The sequence below is a fragment of the Rhinolophus ferrumequinum genome, chromosome 22, assembly GCF_004115265.2.
Source record: "Rhinolophus ferrumequinum isolate MPI-CBG mRhiFer1 chromosome 22, mRhiFer1_v1.p, whole genome shotgun sequence".
NCBI lineage: Eukaryota > Metazoa > Chordata > Mammalia > Chiroptera > Rhinolophidae > Rhinolophus > Rhinolophus ferrumequinum.
Genome location: NC_046305.1, coordinates 32,951,594 through 32,967,565, shown reverse-complemented (window position 1 = coordinate 32,967,565; position 15,972 = coordinate 32,951,594). Strand labels below are relative to the sequence as shown.

Here is a 15,972-nt window from a genome sequence, read left to right as displayed (position 1 = left end):
TTTTCAGGGAAACACGGTATTTGTGACAACATGGATGGACCTAGAGGATATTATGCTAAGTGAAATAAGTCATGTAGCGTACCATACCATATGATTTCACTTATATATGGAATCTAAAAAACAAAATAAACTAACAAAATAGAAACACTCATAGATACAGAGTACAAACTGGTTGCCAGATGGGAGGCAGGTTGGTGAGCTAGGTGAAAAAAATGTAGGGGTTAAGAAGTACAAATTGGCAGTTTCAAAATAGTCACAGGGATGCAAAGTACAGCTCAGGGAATATAGTCAATAATATTGTAATAACTATACATGGTGTCAGGTGGGTACAAGACTGATCAGGGGGTTCACCACGTAAGTTATAAATAAATGTCTAACCACTATGTTGTACACCTAAAAGTGATACAATATTGACTGTCAACTGTAATCGAAAAATTAAAAATAAATTTTTTAAGTCATGTTGATTATCTGTAAGACAATTTTACTTCTTCCTTTCCAATCTTTATGGTTTTTATTTTACTTGCCTTAATATAAGCAAAAAAGCTGGAAAAATTATGAAAACAGACACCCTTACTTCACTCTTGTGATTAATAAGAAAACATTCAGTATTTTACCATTAAAATGGAATTTGTTGTAGACTCTCAGAACATGTTCCTTACCTACCTTGTGCAACTTCCCTTCTTTTGATGTTATTCTGATTTTCATCGTGAAAGGATGTTGTTGTTTTTCTCAAATGCTTTTTCTGCTTCTATTAACATGATGGGTTTGTTTTTCCTCTATTCTATTATTGCGATAAATAATATGGAGTTTATTTTCTAATTTTAACCCTTACAATCCTGGGGTATGTCTCAATTAGTCATCATAAATTATCTTTTATATACTCCTGGATGTGATTTGCTAACATTTGTTAAGAATGTCTGTGTTTAAGTTAATAAAAAGTATTAGTCTGAAATCTTGATTTCTTCTAGGTTAGGCATTACCAGTTATAGTTGCTTTATAAACTATTTTCTAAAAAAGTACCCTGAAGATGGCAGTTACTTCTTACTTTGTAGTTTCACAAAATTACAACAGTGAAACTACCTACGTCTAGAGTAATCTTTCTGGAAATATTTTTTAATTAAAAATTCAACTTTTGTAATAGATACAGAGCTAATCTATATTATGGAATAACCAATTACAGCAGTTTTAGTAAATTCGATTTGTGAAGAAATTTGTCTATTTCATCTCATTCGTTGAGTTTATTGGCATTACCACTGTTTATAACAGTGCCTTATTTTCCTATTACACTGTAGTGATAACTCCACTTTCATTCCTAATGTTGGTGATTTATGTTTTATTCCTTTTCTTGATAAGATTTTAAACCTTCTAATACAGGTATTTTCTAATATAGATAGCTATCTAATATAAATATAGACCTATTTTCCCCCCTATTCATTTCCTGGGCTGCATCCAAAAAATTTTGCTATGTATTTTTCATTTTCATTCAGTCAGAAATATGCCTTTATACCTTCAGCCATATGTTGTTCAGAACTGTGTAGTTCAATTTCTAAATATTTGGTAATTTCCTAGATTTCTTACTGTTTTTAATTCCTAGTAAATCCCACTATGATCAGAAACTATATGAGCTTTCAATTATTTGAAATTCACTGAGAATCACTTTATATCCTCATATATGGTTTGTCATGATGAATATCTATGTACACTTAAAGAGTTATGCTGTGTGGACAAACAAAGTAATTTGTGTGGACAAATTTATCTTTACATTATTGTGACTATATTTGGTAAGTAGTTCATTATAATTTTTACTTAACTGTACTGCCAGGGATGTGTAGTATATGTACAGTGAGGTATACATACAAGCATCCCTCAGAGATAATGTGGGTTTAGTTAGAGACCAACACAATAAACGAGTATCACAATAACGTTAAGTATCACAATAAAGTGAATCATAATCATAATCTTTTTGCTGGTGGAGGGTCTTGCCTTCAATTTATAAAAATATGCAACATCTGTGAAACACAATAAAGCAATGTGCAATGAAATGAGCAATGCCTACATAAACAAGCAATGGCTACATGAAGGAAATTAATATGCTTTCAGTCTTTAACAATCCTTTTATTACCCAATACATTAACTCCTAAAGCAAATAATTTAGTAAAGGTTTTAGAAAAAAAGAACTTTGGTTATTAGGTTAAAAATATAAAATGTAAGGTTGTAAGGCAAACTCATTCGATCATCATCAGATTCAAATTTTGGTCCATCAGCCATAAAACTAAGGTCTAAAAACAGTCTATATTTGTTTACAAATATTACAACCAACAGTATTATTTCAGACATAACTTAAGAAAAAAAGTAACTATGAAGGTAAAATAAATCACCTTAAATTTCCAAGCAGATAATATAAAGGAAATCAACTCAAAGATTTAAAATATCGTTACAGCAAAGGAAAAGGGTTGAAAGCATACAATAAAAATAACTATGTAATTGAATCTTTCGGTTTCCATTTACAGTTTGGGTTTTTGGGTTTGTGAAATAGAGAATTAAAACCATTTTTTAACACGCAAACAAAAACTAAAATCAAAAGTGAAAAAACGGTGAGATGGAAAAAAGGCTTTTATTTTTGTGATTTAAAAAAGCAGACTTACCATACTTCCCTGAAAATAAGACGGGGCCTTAATTTTTGCTCCAAAAGATGCATTTAGGGCATATTTTCTGGGGATGTCTTATTTTTTTCCATGTGCAACAATCTGCATTTATTCAAATACAGTCATGTCATCTTCTTCCGGAACATTATCATAATATACTAAATGTGTCCATCTGGCTGAAGATCTTAACTGGGGCTTATTTTTGGGGTAGGTCTTATTTTCGGGGAAACACAGTAGTTACTTGCCCACAGAAGTCACCATCTTCAGGGTTTTTCACTTAACATAATATACTCTAGTAATTAAATTTCCTCTAACATGTTAAGACAGGGGATTGTAATGGTGGCACTAAATCTTCTATTTTGAGGTTTGGGTCTCTGGTGTAATCTGATTTAACAAGTGTAATTTAGCTTGAGACTTTTTGAAAGCCTTTCTTTATCTGCTTCCTTTCTACCAGGCCTTAATGATTCTGCTTGCTGTACATTTACTATGCAGGCCAGTTTCAATGTTTCTATTTACTTCAGCCCAGTGCTGGCCCTGTGACTTGGGAGAGGTTTTGCATCTGCATAGGATCCACTCTTAGCTCCAATTTAAATCTACATAACACATGCAAAGGTTGTGATTACCAGCTTAACTGCACAACCCCCACCCCCCAAATAACAAAGCCCAACTCAACAGAAAATTCCATTACAGGCCGAATTGATTTACATCCTGGTTAGAAAATATAAAAATTGAGACCAAACACTGGATGCAGTAGTTTCCAGCAGACCTTTCTCTTACTTTAATAAACCTTCGTTCTCTATTTCTACCTGCCTTCTGAATGCCTTCACGATCAGTGAGCAAGCAGCCACAACATAAAATGTTTAAAAAGAAAGCATTTAAAAATAAAGGCTATTCTGGTAAAAGAGACTAGATTATAGTCTTCTAACATGCTGTCCCATAAAATGGCAAATAATTACAGAATGTTAAAACTTACCTGTAACCACCATGCTGCTCATATTAGAATTTGGACTACTGAGAACACTACCTGAGAGTAGTTCGTCAGATCCTCTCTATAAAAAAAAAAAATTAGCATAAGACATCTTTGATTTTAAAGTATTAATCTGAAAATCTGTCACTTACCTATAACTTTTCAAATAACCACTGAAAAACAAAAATGTCAGGTGTTTCACTACTGAGAATAGTTAAAAATTTTAATCTCTAAAATAAAAACTTTAGTACGAATCTCACTTCCATTTCCACAAAGCCAACAATTTCCTTTCTTCCTTTCACCCAAGTCCAAGAGACAATAAATAAAAAAAAAATGACTTGGTTCCACAATCAAAAGCTTTGGAGAACTACATCAATTTTTTATAAACACTCTAACGCCACAGCATGCTGGACTTTCTCACATTCTGTGAAAGTCTTTGGAAAATCAGAACTCCACAATGGTGAGTTGGACAACTCATCTTCATCATCGTCATTAAGATGTATTAGGTATATACGTCAGTGACTAAAACACTGAAAGCAAAACAAAATCTATGTAATGAGTTTTTTTTTCCTGCCAATATAAACAGAGACTGAATCATAAACATAAATTTGTATATTTTCAGAATAGCACAGCTGTTCCAACAAGCCAGTGTTGTCTTAGCTATTTTTAAAATGTGTGTATTTACAAAAATGAGTAGATTAATTCAACTGTTTTGCCTATTTTAAGTAGGCTCTTTTTACATATGAGAGTACGTATTAATATTTAAAATAGCTAAATCAATGCTAGCTGACTTAAACAACTAAAAGTACAATGGAGTTGAATGCAACCATCAATGAAAAAGTGTATAAAGGGGATAATTTATCAAAGCATTTGAGAAAGTCCCAAACAACTCAAGTTAACCACAATGATATGTGTGTTTATTAAACTCATGAGTTGTATTATAACAAATATCAAAACTGTAAACAAATACTCATAAATCATCTCCATAACTGTTGTACAAGCTTTCTACTCATCAAAGGCTCAGAGAAATGCATGAGAAAAATTAAAATATACTATTAAGCCACATTAATACTACGTATGCATCATGCCTAATTTCTTATCAAGGTATGGAAGATTCAGCACAGCATAGTTTTATAAGAACATGATGAACAGAACTAAACACTGAAATTCTCGAAGTATGGTCCCCAGACCAGCATTAGACCTGGAAACTTGTGAGCAATCCATGTTCTCAGATCTACCCCACACCTACCGAATAAAAAACTGAGAATACGATCCTGTTTTAGTCAGCCCTCCAGATGCTTCTGATGCATGAAGTTTAAGAACCAATGATATACATTGTTGGTTTACAATCAACGTTTCCTAGTTTTTTCACTTTTCTTAAGCAGTTTTACGTTTAAAATAAAATTGAAACAGATTTCCCAGAGACCCTGTACCCTCCACACATGCATAGCCTCCCCCACTACCAAACTCCCCCACTAGAGTGGTATATTTATTATGAAGATAAACCTACGTTGACACATAATCACTCAAAATCCATAGTTGATCTAAGGGTTCACTCTCGATGTACATTCAATAGTTTTGGACAAATGTACAGTGACATGTATCCATCACTGTATCAGTTTTCCACTACCCTAAAAAAAATCCTCTGTGCTCTGCCTATACATGCCCTCCACCTAAACCCCTGGCAACCACCGATCTTTTCACCATCTCAATAGTTTTGTCCTATCCAGAACGTTATAGCTGGAATCACAGTATGTAGTCTTTGCAGATTGGCTTCTTTTACTTAGTAATATGCATTTAGGTTCCCCATGCATAGCTCATTTTGTTTCAATGCTGGAAAATATTCCACTGTATGGATGTACCACAGTATTTAACCACTCACCTACTAAAGGACATCCTGATTCCTTTCTTGTTTTTGCCAGTTGTAAATAAAGCTACTATAAAATATCCATGTGCAGGTTTTGTGTGTATGTAAGTTTTCAATTTCTTTGGGTCAATACCAAAGAACACATAGGATGGGTAGTATGGAAGAGTTTAGTTTTGTAAGAACTGCTTAAACTATTTTCCAAAATGGCTGTACCATTTTGCATTCCTACCAGTAATATGAGAATTCCTGTTGCTCCACGTTCTAGTCAGCATTTATGGTTGCCAGTGTTCCAGGTTTTGGCTATTTTGAAAGGTGTATAGTGGTATCACATTGTTTTAATTTGGATTTTCTTGATGACACACGATGTGAAACATCTTTATATATGCTTGTTTGCCCATCTGTATGTCTTCTTTGGTTAGGTGTCTGTTAAGGTCTTTGGCCCATTTTTAAATAAGGTTTTCTTATCGATGAGTTTTTAGAGTTCTTTGTGCATTTTGGATAATGTCCCACTCTGTTGGAGAGTTCTTTGTATACTTTGGTTATCTCCCAGTCGGACTTGTCTTCCAATTCTCTTGATATTGTCTTTCACAGAACAGAACTTTCTGAGTTTAACGAAATCCAGCTTACCAATTATTTCTGTCATGGATTGTTTGGTGTCTTATCTAGAAAGCATTATCACACCCAAGGTCATCTACACTTTCTCCTGTTATGTTGTAAGAGTTTTACAGTTTTGCATTTATATTTATATAGGTCTATGATCCATTTTCAGTTAATTTTTGTGACAGATGCAATGTCTATGTCTCATTTCATTCTTTTGCATGTGGATATCCAGTTGTTCTAACACCATCTGTTGAAGAGACTCTCTTTGCTTCATTGTATTGTCTTTGCTCTTTTGTCAAAGATAAGTTGACTGACTATATTTACCGGGGGCTCTAGTCTGGGTTCTCTATTCTGTTTTGTTGGTCTATTTGTCTATTCTTTCACCAAGACCACACTGTCTTGATTACTATAGCTTCATCGGAAATCATAGTAAGTTGGGCTGTCCTCCAATTTTATTCTTCTCCTTCATACTGTGTTGACTATTCTGGGTCTTTTGCCATATAAATTTAGAATCACTTTGTTGAAAATAACTTGCTGAAATTTTGATTGGGATTGCACTGAATCTGTACCTCAAGCTGGGAACTTTCATTCATCAGGGTTTTGTAGTTTTCATGTAGATCTTGTACATATTTTGTGAGATTTATACCTAAGTATTTCGATATTTTGGGTCTAATATAAATGGTATTTTATTTTTAATTTCAAATCAAACTTGCTCATTGTTACAGTATAGGAAAGCAACTGGTCTTTGTATGTTAACCTTGTATCCTGCAACCTTGCAGTAATCACTTATTAAATCCAGATTTTGTCTTGTTGCAGATTTTCTAGTCTCTCATGTCATCTGTGAATGGTTTTATGCCTTCCTTCTCAGTCTGCACACCCATTACTTCCTTTTCTTGCCTTACTGTATTAGCAAGGACTTCCAGGAGGATGTTGAAAAGAAGTGATAAGAGGAGACATCCTTGCCTTCTACCTGATCTTAGTGACAAAATTGAGTTTCTCAAACATTAAGTATGATCTTATAATAGCTATAGTTTTTGTTGTAGATGTTTTTTACTAAGTTGAAGAAATTCCCCTCTATTCTTAGTTTTTCTAAGAGTTTTTATCATGAATGGGTGTTGTATTCTGTCAAATGCTTTTTTCCTTCATCTAGCAATATAATGTGACTTTTTTCATTTGTACTCTGTTGATATGATGGATTAACCTATATTTCTTCGTTTTTATGACAGGTATGGCATTAGAAAATTAAGAAAAAAGGTTCTGTAGTTTAGCTTCCACCTACTATGTAACTGGTAAAGTACTTATCTATTCTAAGCCTTAACTTCCTCATTTGTAAAATAGGGTAACATCTGTATCAGTCCTTGGAATTAAATGAGGTAATACAGGCATCCCTCAAAGGCATTGTGAGTTCAGTTCCAGACCACCACAGTAAAGGAGTATGGCAATAAAATGAGTCACACAAATTTTTTTTTCATTTCCCAGTGCACATAAATGTTTACACTATACTGTAGTCTATTTATTAAGTGTGCAATAGCATAATGTCTTAAAAAACACAATGTACATACCTTTAATTTAAAAATATTTTATTGCTAAAAAATGCTAACTATCATCTGAGCCTTCAGAAAGTCACTCTTATTGCTGGTGAGGGTCTTGCCTCAATGTTGATGGCTGCTAAAGGAACCGGGTGATGGTTACTGAAGGCTGGGGTGCTGTGGCAATTTCTCAATATAAGATAATGAAGTTTGCCACATCAATTGACTCTTCCTTTCAACTGAAACACTTAGAGGACACGGTAAGGTTATTAATTGGCCTAATTTCAATGTTGCTGTATCTCAGGGAATAGGGAGGCCCAAGAAGAGGGAGAGAGATGGGGGCACAGCAGGTTGGTGGAGCAGTCAGAACACACACAACATTTATCAATTAAGTTTGCCACCTTATATGGGTGCAGTTAGTGGCGCTCCAATACAATTAAAATAGTAACATGAAAAAAATCACTGTTCACAGATCACCGTAACAAATATAATAAAAAGGTCTGAAACATTGTGAGAAATTACCAGAATGTGACACGGACACATGAAGTGAACAAATGTTGGAAAAATAGTGCAGAAAAACCTGCTAAACTCAGGGTTGTTACAAACCTTTAATTTGTAATAAATGTAGTATCTGCAAAGCATAATAAAGTGAGGTATGGCTATACATGGACTGTGATTACCAGGCAAAGAGCCTGGCTCACATCAGTACTGTTCACTGTAATATTCCCAAGTGTAAACTAAGCATAGGGTCCATGAATAATTGTTGACTAAGTGAATAAATGCTGATAACTATTAACTGCCTTTAGTTCTCAAAATAACACTTCGACTTCTCTAGTTTTCAAAAGTATATTTGACCTCTTTTCAAATATATATTTGTCGTTTACTCTTCAGATGTTTGCTTACTTGTTAATCAAAATCCTTCCACCTCAGTGGATTCAGAAGTAATTCTGGAAATGAGGGGTGGGGAATATTAGGTCTACTGAAGCATAAAAGAAAGCCTGTAATTCTGATGTGTGGTAAGCAGGACACTTGCTTCCTCCTTCCTGCAACGTCATCTTTAGGAATGGCAAAATTTTGTTAATTCTTTTATTTTTTATCAATGGTCTTTTCACCTCAAATGACCTGCTGCTAAGAGAGTAGGTTTAACAGCCTTTATAACTGAGTCAGAAGAATAATAGGTTATTTACAATTCTGAGATATTTTCACAAAAATTACTGAATATTTTCATAAACGTTATTACATTATTTTTTATAAAAAAGCAATTTTATTTGCCTTTCCACTGAGTAAAAAGCTTACCACTATTATGTCCAGAAGTGATTTTGTGGTACTAATAATGTTAATATTTCCATGTTAACTGATGGAACAATTTTATTTGAAATACCTCAACAAACCATAGCTGCCTAACTTGGAATAGGTATAAAATCAAATGACTCACTGGTACAGTGATTGGTGGCTATTCTGCAGTAATGGTTGTTGTAACAAATTAAATTAGTAGCACTTAAACTTAGAATCACAGCCTCTACTAAGTATGTACTTTTTAATTTAATTCATCTAAGATAAATGTGAATTGATCTTAGATTCAATTAAGGGAAGAAATTAGGTGCTAAGATGGGCACTAATGTCCCTGGTCAATTTGACCACAGAAACCTTTCTTCCTGTATAATAACAATGACCATTCACAAGAAACTAGCATGCCACAAAAACAATTAGGGGGTCAGCCTGATGACTCAGTTAGTTAGAGCACGAGCTCTGCACAAGAGGATTGCTGGTTCGATTCCCACATGGGCCAGTGAGCTGCGCCCTCCACAACTACATTGAAGAAAATGAGTTGCCGCTGAGCTTCCGGAGGGGTGGCCAGATGGCTCAGTTGGTTAGAGTGCAAGCTCTTAACAACAAAGTTGCCGGTTCAATTCCCGCATGGAATTTTCCCTGCAACTAAAGATTGAAATGGCAATTGGACTTGGAGCTGAGCTGCACCCTCCACAACAACTTGGAGCTGATGGGCCCTGGAGAAACACACTGTTCCCCAATATTCCCCAATAAAATTAAAATTAAAAAAAAAAATTAAAGGGAAAAAAGAAAATAAATCTGGTTGGTAGTACCAGTCAAAAAAAAATTAGGAAAATGGTAATACAGGAAAATACAATCTATATGTCAATCAGAGAAAGGCGTTTAAAATAAAAAGTACAGTTTAAACGACATTTGGCTTTCATTCCAGTGACAGAAATTTCTAATTGTTTTCTACTCACTAATGTACATTAGTCCAATACAACTACCATCAATCACTCCCAGGTGGAAGAGCTGCTGGATCTACCAGAAAGGCAAACAAAAACTGAAGGCTAACACTGAACAAAATCCCTGGGCTGTGCTATGATTCAAGACTGAGGGCTGCCCAAAGATTTTCTCCTCTGGAGAACAGAGAACCATGACAGAAAAACACGGGTCAAGGATGCAAATATCAACTTCCTGAGGAAAATTAGATTATCAGAGAGAAAAGAAGGTACTCACTCATGGGAGTATTTCTGGTGTCACTGAACACAGAAGTGCTGCCAAGGAGCTAAATCGGTGGCCCGAGTGCTACCTACATACTAGAAGTTGTGAGTTCACTAACTCAGAAACCCATAAAAATACAGAGTACAGGTAGCAACGATACACTGAAGAGGATCAATAAAACCAAAAGTTCATTTTTGTAAACAAGACAACAAAATACACACCCTTCAGGTTAAGAACAATCAAGGAAAAAATAATCAAGGAAAAAACTGTACAGCACTGCTATAACCTCATCAGAACACACAGACAAAAACAAAAACTTAGGGAACAATGAAGCAACAGATGAAAGAAACTTGGCCCAGTGAAAAACCTCATGGAGCAGACTGATACCACTTCCTTACATCAGCAGAACTTTTTGCTTATGAGAAATAAACTTCTGATCTATTTATGCCACATTATGCATTTTGTTACAGCTTAGCCTTTACTCTAAAATACATACCTGTAATACGCAAAAATGGCACTGCAAATTTTTATTTAATTGGTTATTTCTACAAGAACAAATAAATGAAATTGAATTCCCACCTAATACAATACACATACAAAAAATAATTTTCTCATGTATTATAAATGTAAAAGGTAAAACTTTAAACATTTTTAGAAAAAACATCTTTATGACCTGAGTAAGGACTTTTTAAATTAAAACACAAGAAATCTAACCATAGAAGAAAAGTAATGATAGATAAATTCTACTACGAAGTGGCCACAAAAATCTCTACAAAGAAAAACTGTATCCCAACAACAGATGAGAACTTAAAATCCATTATTAAGCATTGATTTGCAAAAATTACCATGAAAGACATCCAGAAGAACAAGGGAAAAGTTAAAATGGGTGGATAAAGAACGGGAACACATACTTTTCACTAGGATGGCAAAGGGAACTTGTGGCCATATTAAAACCCTACATGTTAATATTAACAACTTTTATTCATCAAAAGACAGCACAAAGAAGTGATAAAACAAGCTACAAACTAGGAGAGAATATTAGCAACACAACCAACAGAGAATCAGTAATTATATTACATAGTAATTGCAAAATCAGTTTAATTCAAATTTTTATTAATCAAAAATACAAATAGGCTTTTCATAGAACTTCACAAAAGAAGAAACACTGATAGCCACAAACACGTTGTAAAGGGGGAAAAAAAGATGTAACACCTAATTAATAATAGGAGACAGAAAAACCAAAGATACTACACACTAGACTGACAAAATTAAGAAATTTAACAATTAAGTGCCGATGAGGATCTGAAATAGCAAGAACTCTTGTGCACTATTAGTAAGAACATAAAGTCAAACAATACCCTATGTATCACACTTTGCAAAGTTTAACATACTCTCCTTTGATATATACTTTCCAGAACTCTTGCATACATGCACAAAAAAATAAGAACAAATGTGTTCAGAGTAGCATGTTTTTAAAATCAAAAACTACACAACCCAGATGTTCACCAACAGGAAGATAATTAAATCAAGATATTTTTTACAGAATACTACATAGTAATGAATATTATACAACTATACACAAAAATATGGCTATTAGAAATACTACCAGATTAAAACAGAAGTCACGTCAAACATATGGGCATACTATTTTCATAAAACAAAACAAAAAAACCCACATATAGAACAACATATTTTTGTCACATAGACTACAAAATCATAAAGACAAAAACATATTCATGGCAGTCACTACACAGCAGGGAAGCAGGAGGAGAAAATGGAGCATATAAGCATACCCAACAATATTGATAACATTCACTATTATCAATTCCAAATATAAATTTAAAAAACTCAACCCCCCAAAAAATAGAAAATGTAAAAGCAAAGTTCTCCCCAGTCCAAAATTTATTATCCTTAAATTTCATACGATTCTTTCCAAATATTTACATCTTTATTTTTAATATTCATACGAAACATACATCTACAAAATATTCTTGCTAAAAATTAAGCCAGAATCTGATCAAGACTCATCAAACTGCAAGTTTACAGGAAATACAGAGGATATGAGGAACATTTGAAATGACAACATAGAGGTATAAATAGCAAAAACAAGAAAGTGCAATTTTTCTGAAAACTAAAAACTAGATGACCCAGTTTCCCTAACAAAGAAAATCAAGAAAAGGGGAGAAAATAAACTGATGTATAGATACAGAGACTTAAAAGACATTAATCAACATATTCCCTTTCCTTGGTTCCTGATTCGAAAGGGAAAAAAATAAGACATTTTTGAGTGAACTGGGAAATTCTGACCGTTGTTGGAGATTAGATAACATGAAAATATTATTTTAAATTTTATTAGGTATAATAATGGTATCAATGTTATCTTCGAGAGACTCTGTTAGAGATATTATACATACTGAGGAATGATTATGATCTCTGAAATTTCCTTTCATATTCTCTACCAGGAAAGAAAAAGAAGTGGACAGTTGACACTTGTACAGTTGACACGTGAAGAATCAGGGGTTGGGACACTAATCCCCTGTGCAGCCAAAAATCCATGTAAAACTTTTGACACCTCCAACACGTAAGTTGTCCCTTGGTATCCACAGAGGGTTGCTTCCAGGATCCTCCGCCAATACCAACATCTGCAGAGTCTCTAGTTCCCTAAATAAAATGGTGTAGATCAATGTATACAGTCAGCCCTTTATATTTGCAGACTCCCAACCATGGACCAAAAACAGTGCAGGTGTTTACAGAAAAAAATTTCGCATACAAGTGGACTTGCACAGTTCAAATCCACTAGTTCAAAGGTCAACTTATTATACCATTCACACACTACCGTATACCTTGAAAGCTTTACAATAGTTTTAAAAATGAAAAAGACATTGATTAAAAAAATTGAAGACACAAATAAATGTAAATATGTTCCATGCTCATAGATTAGAAAAACACTGTTAAAACATCCACACTACCCAAAGTGATCGACAGATTAAATGCAATCCCTATCAAAATTCCAATAGCATTTTTTCATAAAAACAGAAAAAAAAAATCCTAAAATTTGTATGGAACTATAAAAAACTCCAAATAGCCAAAGCAATCTTGAGAAAGAACAAAAACGGAGGTACTACATTCCGTTTAAAATATAGTACAGGGGTGGCTGGTTAGCTCAGTTGGTTAGAGAGTGATGCTAATAACACCAAGGTTGCCAGTTCGATGCCCGCATTAGCCACTGTGAGCTGCGCCCTCCTTAAAAACAATAATAAAATAAAATAAAATACAGTACAAAGTTACAATAATCAAAATAGCATGGTACTGGCATAAAAACAGACACATAAGTCAACGGAACAGAATAGGGAGTTCAGAAATAAACCCATGCCTCTATGGTCGATTAATTTACAACAAAGGAGGTTAAAAAAATACAATAAACAGCAACTTCAATAAATGGTGTTGGGAAAACTAGACAGCCATATGCAAAAAGAATGAAACTAGACTGCTATCTTATACCATACACAAAAATCAACTCACAGTGGATTAAAGATTTAAATTTAAGACCTGAATCCATAAAACTCCTAAGAAAAAAGAAGGTGGTAAGCTCCTTGGCATTGATCTTGGTACTGATTTTTTTGGATCTGACACCAAAAGCAAAGGCAACAAAAGCAAATATAAACAATCAGGACTACATCAAACTAAAAGGCTCCTGTATGGCAAAGGAAACCATCAATAAGATGAAAAGGCAACCTAAGAAGAAAATATTTGCAAATCATACATTTGGTAAGAGATTAATACCCAAAATATATAAAGAACTCATACAACAAAGGAAAAAAACAATCTGACTTAAAAAGGACAAAGGAAGTGAACATTTTTACAAAGAAGACATACAGATGGCCAACAAGTACAAACAAAAGTGTTCATCGCTAATGAATGAACATGTATGTTCATTAGCGTGTACATCGCTAATCATCAGAGAAATGCCAATCAAAACCTTAATGAGGTATCACTTCACACCTGTTAGAATGGTTATTAGAATGACTACTATTACAAAGAGAAGAAATTACGTGTTGGTAAGGATGTGGAGAAAAGGAAAGCCTCGTGCGCTGTTGGTAGACATGTAAATTGGTAGATCCACAATGGAAAACAGTAGGTGGCCGCTCACACACAAAAAAAAAAACACGAAAAACGACAAAAACTTTGTAAGTACAATTTTATGATCCAGCAATCCCATTTCTGGGTATTTATCTGAAGAAAATAAAAACACTATCTCAAAAAGATATCTGCACCCCCAGATTCATTGCAGCATTATTAATAATAGCCAAGATATGAAGATAACCTGTGTCCTTCGACAGAAAATGGATAAAGAAAATGCAGTACACAGATACAATGGAATATTACTCAGCCACAAAAAGGAAATCCTGCCATTGTGACAACAGGGATGGGCCTTGAGGCATTACACTAAGCAAAATAAGACAGAAAAAGACAAAATACTGTATGTCACTTTTATGTGGATATTTAAAAAAACAGAATTCATAAAAACAGGACAGATTGATAGTGGCCAGAGACAGGGGATGGAGAGGAAGGCAGGATGGGCAAAATGGGTGAAGGTAGTTGAAAGGTACAAACTTGCCATTATAAGTTAAATGAGTCTTGGGGAACGTAACATACACCATAGTGACTATTAGTTAATAATACTGTATTGTATGTTTGTAAGTTGTTAAGAGAGTATGTCTGAAAACTCCTAAATAAGAATTCTAATTATATGTAGTGATGGATATTAACTAACCTGCTCTGGTAATCACACACACACACACACACACACACACACACACACACACCTCTCAAATCATTATGTTGTGCACCTGAAATTAATACAATGTTATGTCAACTATTTACCTCAATAAAGAGAAATCTTAAAAGTTAAAACCTGTTGCCAAAGATACCAATTGATCTTTCTTTATCTTGAATGCATTTTTAACAAGAAAATAAACGAGTTCAGGATCTAATTTAAAAGTGGACAAGAAACAATAAATCTAGTGTGGGCACAAAAAGATAAAAACAGAAACTGGTAAATTATGTAACAAAAAAATGCAGTCTGTTTCTTTAAAAACCATTAAAATAACGTCTCTGAAAAAAGAAAGAAAAGAAAAATACAAATATTCCATATTAATAAAAAAATTTTTTAAATGCTGTACTAACTTTGAGACATCTGAAACTATGTAAAACAGGTAATTTTCTAGAAAAATACTGAATAACGGAATAAACCAGTAACTTTGGAAGAACTATTTGTCAAAAAAGTATCCCTTTCACTCCCCTACATATATATACATGGAAGAATGATGGGAAGCACATTCATCCTGATTAGCTTTGCTAAAATACTGGTGATTTATTTTTCTTTTTGCATTAAGCATTTAGTTTTCTGCATTAAGCATTTCTTTTATAATTAGAAAATATATCAAGGGGAAGAAAAGGGAAAATTCTTCAAAGAAATATTATAGTTCTCAGCCTGAGTTCAAATGTTATTTTATTAATAGTGCAAATATAATGTTCCCCCAATTAACTTAGAAATTTAGTGCAATTATAATCAAAACCCAGTCTTCAAGGAACTTAAGCAACTCATCTTAAAAGACATAGAGTATACAGTAAATGTCAAGACAATATTGAACAACAAAGTTGTGAAATTCACACTACAAGACTTACTGTGATGTTACACTAAATTAAGACAATGTGGGACTCATACAGGAATTAAACAATGAAACAGAAAAGATAACCAGAAATATATAGGAAAACCTGACAGGTGACACTGTAGATCAATGGAAAAAACATTAACTATTCAATGGAGCTGGTAATAAATTTGTTATACATAGGAGGAAATCATTAAAC

The 15,972-nt window shown here is 33.7% G+C and overlaps 1 protein-coding gene across 4 annotated transcripts in view; it reads right to left on the bottom strand.

Annotated features, from left to right (window-relative positions):
* Positions 1-15,972, bottom strand: part of PTBP2 (polypyrimidine tract binding protein 2) — a 65,381-nt gene that overhangs the window by 38,636 nt on the left and 10,773 nt on the right. For all 4 annotated transcript variants that reach the window (XM_033092961.1, XM_033092960.1, XM_033092963.1 and 1 more), the window contains exon 3: positions 3,619-3,694. In XM_033092961.1, coding sequence (XP_032948852.1) covers positions 3,619-3,694 — 76 coding nt within the window. The remainder of the gene's footprint in view (positions 1-3,618; positions 3,695-15,972) is intronic.